The 12,018-nt window shown below is 41.6% G+C and overlaps 1 protein-coding gene across 1 annotated transcript; it reads left to right on the top strand.

The window, feature by feature from the left end:
- The first annotated feature begins 7,742 nt into the window (after window positions 1-7,742).
- Window positions 7,743-10,132, top strand: myog (myogenin). The gene is made up of 3 exons (XM_050039148.1): window positions 7,743-8,473; window positions 9,087-9,186; window positions 9,271-10,132. The coding sequence occupies exons 1-3, from the start codon at window positions 7,937-7,939 to the stop codon at window positions 9,387-9,389; spliced, it is 756 nt and encodes a 251-aa protein (XP_049895105.1). The 5' UTR covers window positions 7,743-7,936; the 3' UTR covers window positions 9,390-10,132.
- Window positions 10,133-12,018: the final 1,886 nt, after the last annotated feature.

Here is a 12,018-nt window from a genome sequence, read left to right as displayed (position 1 = left end):
CTTGGGCCACATTAGGGTGTAAATTGCCTTCAAATTAAAGTGGATAGATTTTATGAGGGCCTGGCATTAACCTGTCACATTATCAGATACCTTTATGATTAACTCAAGTGAAACTGGCAGTCTCAGAAGGATGGGTGTTTTTTGGACTTTGATGCCTATCTTGAGTTATCAAACAGCCTGTGGCATTATCGGAATATAAGTCTCGTAAATAATCTGGTTGTTTTGAAGCAGTGGAGCACGGGGTTATTTACAGTGAATAACTTTAGGGCTACCATGTGCTGCAAAGTATGTTAGTGGGAAGTGGGTTATGTACGTAGGTATGTGTATGTATATGTGTTTGTCCATGTGTGCTGGAGCCTCGCAGTGAGCGGGATGCCAGTGAAGGGAAGGGCAGCGGATGGCTCAGGGGGCTCAGTCCATTCCTGTGATTTAACATGACACCACTTGCACTAAGACTGCGACAGCTGCGTATGCACATGCCGGCCATTCTGTTTGTTGTAGGGGATTACCCTGCGATAAAAGCCCCAGTGAGCAGCAGCATGGCTGGGCTACAGAACTACTGTTTCCCCCCTGACTTAGAAAGCTTTCTCCAGGCCTCCAGAGCCCTGTGAAAACACAGGTGTGGGCACTTCATTCTGAACAGGAATGAATGGGAGTATTCTCCCGATGATTAGCTGGGCCGTAGTAGTGTCACATCACCTTCAGGCATCAGTCAAACGCCACAGCACTACAGCTTATGTAAGGTTGATTACTCAACAGAATTAGTGAGGCATCATGGAGTAGTAATCAGCTCTGATGGCTTCCATTCATTTACCTCAGATTAGTGAGGTGATTGGTTGACTTTTCATGGTACTGTATTGATGAGAAGTAAACTGCTTTGTCATCTTTCACTGTTAATGCTGTGTAGTCAGTTTAAATTCTACATAATCTTAAAGATGAGCGCTCTGTTTTGTGTCTTATGAAAAACTAATATGAAAGGGTCCAGTAATGGACGTGCAGTTATCATGGCGACAGCATGGAAACAGTCTCTGAGGCGACACAGTCGGGCATCTGTTGCTGTCACTATGGTGACCATGTCCCCTCTGAAAGGCACTTAACCAGTTCAGAACATTGTTGCATGAGTCCAGACTTCAAACAGAACAATGCATACCAGGAGTAATGCGGAGACACACGTTTAAATATGAAATAGACACATTATCTTTCCCTTGTCCTTATACTGGCTTTTATTTTAAAAATAAGCTATATAATGCTTTACTTTCAATTTTTTTAAAAAGGGGCAGCTACTTTTCTGTCTGTTATTGATTACAGTGATGTATATGTATGTAGCCTCCTCCATTTCACAGAGCCTTGATTCAGTGTACCATGCATCATTAGTCCCTTACTCATTCTTCATGATATGGTGGTTTGACATCATTGACTTCTCACAGACAACAGCATTGGTATATTTTTATCCACAAACGGACAAACTTCCATCTTACCTCTGTCCCCTTCTCTGGCTTAGCTCTGGCAGTTATCAGCTACACTCCTATATTTGGTTGATAGTCAAAGTACCCCAGGTTTTGATGGATCTGCATGGGGAAAACTGCATTTTTCCTTGGGCATGAAATAATCTGCAAAAAAATCTTAAATCAAAAACTTTCATATTTATTGATGAAATTAAGGGTATAAGAAAGAATGTGGTGATCTGTTTTATTGCAAGTTTTTGTTTGTCATGCTATTTATGTTGTATTTTAATATTTTGTGACTTTCTACAGCTGCTTCTTGTAGGCAAGGTCTTACTTGAACAAGAGAAATTTGATCTTAATGGGACTTCCTGTTAAAATAAAGGCAAAATAAAAATAAATTAATTTATTAATATTAACAGTACATTCTTTAAAATCTGTATCTAATGTTCATGTTGCTCCTACCACAACTCTATTCATCCTATAATTAAAAGGTACCCACTGTTTTGGTAATGGAATAGAGGCTGACCAGGTTTGTATGTTGACAGAAACTTTAATAATATCAGTTAATTGCATTACATTTTAAAAAACAAAACAATTTTGTTTTTAATGATATTTTTGGGGCTCTTTGCCTTTATTTCATGGAACAGATACAGCACAAGTGAGTGAGTGAGAGAGGGGGGGATAACATGCAGCAAAGGGCAGTGGGTTTGAATCGAACCCACTGCCACTGCAGCAAGGACACACCCTTGGTATGTGGGGTGCTTGCTCTACCAGGAGAGGTAGTGGGCACTCTAATGACTTCTATAAATATATATCTCTAAGGCAAAATACTACAAAAACTTACCAAAATTTTTTGCTGGAAATGAACTGATCTTGAATTTATTACAATGAATTGTAAAGGAGCCTGGGAAGGACAATGTCTGCTTAGTTCTAAGTTAAGGGAAAACGGAAGTGTTCAATTGGTACACTTCCAATTACTTCCAAATAATAGCTAGCTAGCCCAGTGTTAGTCCTGAGACTTGTCCAGGGTGTATCCAGCCTCTCGCTCAGTATCAGCTGGGATAGGCTCAAGCCCCTCATGAGCCTGGTGGATGGATGGATGCTAGCTAACCTAAGAGAGTCCATTTGTTGGTGCACAATGGTAAAACACTGCTGAACACAGATGAATGTATATTTGTATATCGGCAAGCATACAATTAGCACATATAATGAATGTTTCAGATGTTTAATAAGTATTTACTTAAGTTTAAATACATCTAGCAGACTTTCCAGCAATTACCGTTTTAGTTTTAGTGTACGGAAACTTGAAAAACAACACTGATGTTGTATTCAAGAAGGCTCAGTCAAACTGTTCTTTTCAAGTAAGCTTGAGTCCTCTGATATCAGCAAGACGTTTCTACGTGGGTTTTTTTTTTGTTATCAGGGAATTTTAGCTGTGTCCTCTTTCATGCTGTGGGGGGCAGAATCACGGAAGATGATAAAAACAGGATCAATTAGATGATCAGAAAGGCTGGCTTAGCGATTGGCTTTACCCTAGACTGACATAAGGTCACTGTTGTAAAGAGAAAAACCATCAAACTAGAAACGATCCTTTGTTCAAGCAGTCAGATTTCTATTGAACCCTTAGATATGGTCTCTAAAAATTATGTCTCAAATGGCTTTTTATCATGTCATTTGTTTGCTGCTTTTGTATTTTTTCGTGTATTGCGAATGTATTGTCTATATAGTTTGTTGTATATATTAATTGTTTCTGGTGGCAAATGAGTTTGGGGATGAATAAAACTCTTAAATATTTCTCTCTAGAGCACAAGTGCTTAAAAACTCAAACTCAAATAACTGTCTTAGAACATTGTCCCTATCTTTCCTATAAATTGTATCAAATCATATGGTTATTTAATGGAAACATCTCAGGTTATCATCAAGAAAATCGAGGGCCTGTAAAAGCAGCACCAAACACACACACTCCACTGACTGTAGTCTAATGTTGTGGTTATTGTGTATCATATTTTATCTCACTGGATTGTGGTCCTTCTTTATCCCCCTTTAATCAACACACCGTCACCGTTGTTGTGTTTTTCTCCTCTTACATATCTGAGATTTCCCGACTGCGCTCAGATGACAGTTCTCCAGGTCAGTGATGATCTTGAGGCTAACCTGGGGTGAGGAGGATTGATCCCTCTCCCCCTCCTCCCCCCTGCCTCCTGCTCAGCTGTCCCACAATGTGCTGCTGCTTGTCACTGAGGAGAAGTGGAACAGTGTTGCCAGTGACAGGGCAATCCCTGTTAGACACACACACTCACAGATATGCAAGCACACATACATAAACACACACACACACGAGGAGCCAAACACACTTGTGCACACATACAAAGGGGATTTTGAGTCTAAATATTTTTGGAGTGTAAATAATAATAGCACATTGAAGGTTTATTGCTGTTTATTTGGTTTCTCTGAGGTCTTTACTTGTTCTATGAATAGATGTGCTCTTTAGAATAAAATCAAATGTAATTATAAATATTCAAACATATTTTATTTTGTGTTACCTCTTACATGTGGGTGGTCATGTACAAACAGATATACAGCACAAGTCTCAAAAAGACAGATCAAATCTAGTTGTAATTCTAACTGTCACTTGAGTGAATGTTTCATCTGATCTGTATTTTGTTAGTCTCGTTTGATTTGTTAGCTGAATTTAGGGATGGAAGATACACATGAGCAGTGTCTGCAAACAGTAAATAAACACCTGATCTCTGGTTTACTGCATCTCAAGTGTTCACTTGAAAATGCTGAGAGGGGACTTGTTCTTCAAACAAGACACAAGTGGGTGCCTGATACTGATACACACACACACACACACACACACACACACACACACGAGTTCTCTGGTTCTGCTGACAATGGGTTACGATGACAGAGGGTTATGAGTGACTCTGACACACTGCAGACCCCCTCCCTGCTGTACCCCTGAGAGCAACACAGGCGTCTTTGTACTCGCTCCACCATCAGTGACTATCCATCACAGACTAACCTGACAGCCCACCGCAGCCCTGCGCCAAGCCTCGTCTCTGCACTCTGCCTCAACCCCAAACCCAAACCCCGAGCCCAAAGCTCAGGACTGTAGACTATAGACCACGAGCCACCAGCCAGTCCTGCCAGACCGCTGCCTGGCATCCGGTCCCAGAGGCTTCCTCTGTCTGTATCAGCGAGTTATTTCATCTTACACTGAGCAGGATACTTTCACTCACCACAACACATCAATTCTGTTTAGACTGTGAAAGTAACTTCATTGTTAATGCCCTCAAATTAAGAAACAGAATAAATAAAGTACTGAAATAATCCTGTAAGTACAGGATGGGATAACAGGTAATGTAACAAGTGTAGTCATGACTTTTTCTTGCAAATGACCTCCAGCCTAATCCCTCAAATTAGGCACCTGTAGCAGACAACATGGTGTGTATTTACCCACTTTTTGAGTGCTTTTACCTATATTTAGGCCTCTTGCACACCTGCCTTTATTAAAGCACTAGTTTACTCTTAATAAGTGCTTATTGTGTGAAGCACTTTGTGATCTTGCTCTGTGAAAGGTGCTGTACTAAATAAACTGTGCACTGTGCTGGCAGCTAGTTGCTGAGAAGATGAAACTTTGTTAGTGTTAGCTTGCCAGCTAAATTGTTTTAATGCTGTAACAAGAGTTTGTTGATGCCACAGCAGTAAACAGTATGTGGACAATTAACATTAAAGCTTCCCACACTATTTATTATCTGCACTGGCACTGGTAGTTTTATAACAACAGCTGTGGCTAGGTGGCCAGCTGTAAACATGGATAGATTACTGAACAGGCCTACCGGGCACAAGCCCAGAGCCCAAAGTGTCAGGGACCTCCCTGGCCTTCACCTGCTCAAAAAGACCACAAAGAGACACAAAAAGACCACAAAGAGATACAAAAAGACCACAAAGAGATACAAGATGACTACAAAGAGACACAAAATGACCACAAAAAGACACAAAGAGAGAGAAAAAGACCACAAAGAGATACAAAGGAGCTGCAGAGACACAAAATAACTACAAAAAGTGGCAAAACAAGCACAAAGAGACACAAAATGACAACAAAGAGAAACAAAAAGACCACATAGAGACACAGTCACCACAATGACACCACAATGACAATAAAGAGACACAAAACGACCAGAAAGACACAAAACAACCACAAAGAGACACAACATGACAACAAAGAGGCACAAAGCAACCACATAGAGACATAAGGTGACCTACAGAGACACAAAATAACTACAAAAAGGTGCAAAATAACCACAGTGAGACACAAAATTATCTAAAAAGAGAAACTAATTGACTACAGAGAGACACAAAATGACCTAAAAAGACACAAAACAACCACAAAGACACACACAATAACTACAAAGAGACCCAAACAACCACCAAGACACAAAAATGACAACAAAGAGACACCAAACAACCACAAAGACAATAAAGAGACACAAAATGTAAACAAGGAGAAACAAAATGACATAAAAAGAGACACAAAATGACCTAAAAAGACACAGAACAATCACAAAAAGACACAAAACTAGAAAAACAGACGCAAAACCACCACCAAGTCTGTATGTCTTGCGTGGTGGTGGCCTTTTGCATAATCTGTGCCAAGGGGCCCATTCTCCACCCCTGGCTGTAAAAGCTGGTGCTCAGTGTGTTGGCTTTCTGAGTTTGCTGGTAAATTAGCTGTCGTCAGTTCTCTCAGTTCCTCTCTAGGCTGTGTTCATGTCAATGTGCATAAGGAAGTTTGGGAATTCTGTGAAAAACTAAAGAAATGTGAGAAAGATAGATACTGACAGATAAATAAAGGAGCTAAATAAACAAAGTTTTAACTTATTTTAGCAACTGGTTCCTTTCTACATTCAATTTTAATAATTGAATTATTATTATTATTTACTTCACCAGTGTTTGTTGTAATGCAATTTACTTATATTTTTTGACACATCTAATAAATCTGTTAGTGCCTTTTGTCAGTTTTGGGGCACTACTCATTATGAGAAACATAATTGTAAGAGTAAATATAAACCTGTGGTGCTATGATGAAATATTTGAAAGATTGTTTTTAGCAATTGTTGTTGGAAAGATGACAGGCTTGACTTGATGTGTCATTGGCAGAAGTATGCACCAGACACCATATCATGCACTGTGGCCACAAAACAGATCAGTTCTCCATCTCCAGCAAACATTTCCTGCCTGTATGTGTATATTACTGCGATAAACCTCTGGTGATGATATAGGACACACAGGGATGTAACACATCTCTCACTATGCCCGTCATTCCAGGCCACCTCTCCTCTGACAGAAGTGTGTGTTTTGGCTGTTTGTCCATGTTATCGGAAGCCAGTCCGAATTAACTGGTGAGCTATTCAGCGAGACATGTCCTGGAAGGATTAGCACCCGGTGGCTAGGCTAACACTGCGACTAACTGGAAGAGGTCAGAACAACGAAGGCCACACCTCTGTGTGGCCGTGTCATTATTGCCCCTCGATTTCTGAGAGTAACGGGAGCGGGTGTCAACTTGCTTCTCGATTTACTGTACTTAAATCTGTCCATTCCTGCGTGGGCTTGTCTGACTGTGAGTCCAGTATAGCTCAAAGGTCACTTTCATCATCCTGTGCAATCATCTTAGAAGGGAAGTCAGTAGATATGAATGTGGTTACATAAAACCAAGACCCAACAATGGCATGAGCTTTTATGTCACCTACACTTTTACATATTTAATATCGACCTGGTTAATCTTTCTGAACCGTCAGTCACAGCAAGGTATGAGTGTTTATCTGTGACCTAGTTTTGACTAAACAACAATCTCTGGCCTCATTCCCTTTCCCATCTAGAACTAGGAGTCAAACAACTTCTTGTCATTGCTTATCATTGGCTCCTACTAGAAGTGACAGCTGTCTCCAGACTGTCCCTACTGTCCCCTCCTCCACCCTCATACCAGGGGACTTTATGTATGGTGTCATGGAGGGAGACGCGAGTCTGGGATTAGCTCATTAAGACGGACATCTTTGATCCCAGGTTATCTCTTCCATTTCCACGGCAACTTGATCATATCCTGGCCTCTTAACCACGCGCACACGCGCGCACACACACACACACACACCAAAGCCCTAGAGAGCAGGACCCAACAAAGATGTGAAGTGTAGATGTGCAGCAACAGCTAAACGTCGTGTCAGGTTTCTGGGGGCTCGTGCTAAATTTAACCCTGTGATCCTGCAGCAGGCAGAGGGGTTTAAATGCCAGCCTACAGTTGCTCCACACCAGTTGTTCTCCACACGTCTTCCACTCATCACAAACTCAGACCAGGGGACGAAGACAGCCGCACACACGTACACTCTGACACACACGCTCCAGGCGCAGGACCGAACACCACATACAGTAGAGCAGTTCCAGGGGAAGCAGGAACCTTTGTCCCCTTTCAGACCACGGCGTCGTCCAGCATGGAGCTTTTCGAGACCAACCCTTACTTCTTCCCTGACCAGCGCTTCTATGAAGGAGGGGACAGCTACTTCCCCTCTCGCCTGCCCGGGGGGTATGACCAATCCACCTACCAGGATAGGAACTCCATGATGGGCTTATGTGGGAGTCTGTCTGGGGGCGTTGGAGTTGGGGTGACAGGAATGACTGAGGACAAACCCTCTCCATCCAGCCTGTCGCCTCACTCCGAGCCCCACTGCCCGGGTCAGTGCCTGCCTTGGGCCTGTAAGCTGTGCAAAAGGAAGACGGTTACCATGGACCGTCGGAGAGCGGCCACGATGAGGGAGAAGAGGCGTCTGAAGAAGGTGAACGAGGCCTTTGATGCTCTGAAGAGGAGCACCTTGATGAACCCAAACCAGAGGCTGCCCAAGGTGGAGATCTTGCGGAGCGCCATCCAGTATATCGAAAGGCTGCAGGCCCTGGTGTCTTCCCTCAACCAGCAGGACACTGAGACGGGACAGCAGGGACTGCACTACCGACCCAGCCCGACCCAACCCAGAGTGAGTAGGACAGAGGAGGGATGAGTAGAAGCAGAAGGTCAGAGAAGCAGATGATGAGAAGTAGAGAAGGAGATACATGAAGTAGGTGAATCTGGAAAAATGGTCAGAGTAAAAAAGTTCTTGACGATGTGTGACTTTGAAGATCTGATACGCCTTAAAACCTGTTCTATAATCAATCACTGTTTGAGGTTTCAACTGGGGTGACTGTATCCATCTATGTATTTAGGCATAGATCGAATCAATACACTTCTTTTTAAAAAAAAATATAGTCCAGTGTTCAGTTGTAATGTGTCAGACAATAGAAAGCTTATTTGAAGGTTCAAAGAGACGATAACAAACTGATCGGACAGGTGCTGAAATCTATCAATCCGACAACAACTGTCAGACGGTTTGATATTGTTTGATATTCAGCTGTATTTTCTGATGGGAAAGTCTTGCTCCTCTTGTTCATCTTGTGTCTGTGTGGGATTAAAAAATTTATTGGTGTTGGTGTGTTTTTGGGTATTGCACCACACTGTACTATGTGCTGTGTTTCTGTGAGGGACGGGGTGTGCCGTGTCATAACACAGTGTGACTGACAGCAACTTCTGTGTGTGCATCTCCATGGTAACAGGTGTCGTCGTCAAGTGAGCCCAGTTCAGGCAGCACCTGCTGCAGTAGCCCAGAGTGGAGCAGCACTCCGGAGCAGTGCACACAGAGCTACAGCAGTGAGGGTGAGTACGGTTCATAAGTCTTATTCGATGGCACAAAAAGATCCTTCGCACAGATACTCAACGTGTGACTGGGTCTCTTTGCAGATCTCCTAAGTGCTGCTGACTCTCCAGAGCAGGGGAACATGCGTGCCCTGACCTCCATCGTGGAGGGCATCTCTACAGCAGGCGGAGCTGTGGCCTTTCCTGTGGACATTCCCAAGTAGACCCTCCACACAGCGGACCCATAGGTGCACAGAGAGCCACAGACAAAAAGGAAAATGACAATTGGCAAAGCAGGCTGATAACTGGTCCAATTTAATTTATTTCTCAGCTCTACTGATGTTAGTGTCTTATTCTAAAAATTTAAAATAGTGATTTATTTGAATTATAACTCTGTTGTTTGATGGGTCCGCTAGTCAAACTGAATTCCTCCCGTTCACAATGAGGCCTTATTCCCTTTATTCTCTGCCTTATCCCGCGGTCCAGAGGTGTCTGCCAGAGCCACAGGAGCTTAGTCTAACTAGAGATTCAAGGACTTGACTGCATGAACCCGACACCTAGTTACTAGAGTGGATCTCTGTTAGGCTTCCCTTCAGTCTGACAGAGCCACAGAGGAATGATAAAGCCTGGTTTTCTCCTTACTTAATTTAAGTTTCCTCTTTTTCGAAACCTTTCCCTGATCTTTCATTCTTTTTGTGTGTGTTTTTATGCTTAAAAAAACATGAGTTTATTTGTGGGGCCAATATGTACCATGGCAGTTTTGACCAAGATCTGCTTAATTTAAACTGGTTATGAATGCTAGTGATGTAAATACGTTCCCTTTTTCTACAGAGTGGTTTTGCCATTTTATTTTTTATTTTTTGCTAACTTATTTTTGACTTTTATAACTAAGATTGTTGTGTATTTGTAGATGTTCTGAAAAGTGATATTTTCCGTCCAATTCTTGCATTAAAGACCATTTTCAATACACTGTTTGTCATTGTCTTTGAAGCTACAGTAGGTAACTTTTTTGCAAATGTGACAAAAACTTTTTCCCCCCTGTTTTTTAACTGTCACTATAGCATATAGAGATTTGGACTCGAGTCACATGACTTGGACTTGAATCACAAATTTGATGACTTTAGACTCAACTTGACAAAATCTAAAAAGACTTGAAACTCAACTCCGACTTAAACACCAGTGACTCCTGACTTCACTTGGACTTGAGCCTTTTGACTTGATACTTTGCCCCAGGACACAGATTAAAAAAGAAAATAGGCTATGTCATTAAAAAGTGTAACACGAAACAATTTATTTCCCCTTATTCCCTGAATCAACTAACATTACTGCTACCCATTTCCAACAAGTGATTGCCGAATTCCCAGGATGGTCCACTTTGTTTGAACCAATCTGACGGCATCCACTTAAGTTGCAGGAGAGAACCATGATGAACTAAAAGTGCTCTATTGAGCGCCATTTGGAAAAAAATTCTAGAAAAGATAATTGCGCTTACATAAAAAAACTACAGATTGCAGTATGCAAAACATGTGGGTCAGATATTACAGATAAAGATGCAACAACTTCCAACTTAATTCGACATTTGAAGTTGTAAAAAGAACAATAATCTAAGGCTAATGCTAGCATGGTTAGCGAGCTAAAGCTTAGCTAACATTAGCTTATCAACTAATTAACCTTTTAAGAAACTTGTTTTAACAAATAAATGCAAATATCAGAAAGCATTAATGATTTTTGTAAGTTTAACACTGACATTACATTTAATGAGGAGTGCATTATGACTTGTTTGGGTCTGGGAACGCAAAGTTTAGGACTTGGGACTTGCAAACAATGACATGGTCCCAACTCTGGTATCCTGACAGTAGTATATGAGGCAGATGATCTGTGAGAAAAATCATGCTCCTCTGCCTCCTCATAGTGCTCCTAATGGCATTTGCAAGAGTCATGAAAACAATGAATCAGAGTTGAGGATTCTCTAACACTGCTGGCAATCATGTCAATCACTTCGTGAACTGCGGTCAAACTGTCAAACTAGGCAGCGCTGATCAAATATGAATCAAGACTGTTACTGCATTGCCTCAAATGTTTTTGGAACATATTTTAGCAAACCTGCCAACACCCCAGATTTTCACAGATTCTCCTGATTTTTAACCATTTCCCCTCTGTGACCCCACCTGGTAATTTCTCCTGCCATTCTCCTGATTTCATAGTGATATAGCCGAAACAAACAGATGTTTCTCACTGTCTAATCTCCTTCACGCTTAATTTGTATAGTATAAATCATTTGTCGATACCCCAGGTTGGCAGGTATGCTTTAGTGTACTGTTTAGCTGTAAAATGAGAACATTTGCTGTGGGCGCTACTTCGTTTTTGGCTCGACTGTTTTCAACTTGATGTCCAGGTCATAAACTTTCTCATTTCACAGCTTAACAGTACAGTAAAATATGTTTCTGAAAACATTTGAAGCATGCGATGCAGTGAGAGAATCTTGATTCATATTTGATCCCTGTGTTTGACAGAGTGACCGCAGTGCATGAGCAGTGATTGACAGCTGCTCTCTCTGAAGATGTCCTGTGATTGTCCAAAGTCTCCCATCACGGTCTAGATTTTCTAAAGCCTGATAACATAGCAAAGCAGAGATGCAAAAGTCTAGTTTTCTCTAAGACCACTTGAATTACAATATGCTCAAAATTTATTTTGGGATTTTTGCCCAATGACATCAAAATTAAACTGCCTACCCGAGCTTTAAAAGGAAATTTCGGTTTATTTCAACCCGTCTCCTATTGTCCTAAATTTGGTTCAAGTGACTAGTGACATACAGATAATAGTTAGCATGTTAGCCGTTAGCCTAGATACAGC

Source organism: Epinephelus moara, chromosome 24, assembly GCF_006386435.1.
Source record: "Epinephelus moara isolate mb chromosome 24, YSFRI_EMoa_1.0, whole genome shotgun sequence".
In the NCBI taxonomy this organism is placed as follows: Eukaryota; Metazoa; Chordata; class Actinopteri; order Perciformes; family Serranidae; genus Epinephelus; species Epinephelus moara.
This window is presented reverse-complemented; position numbering and strand designations above follow the sequence as displayed.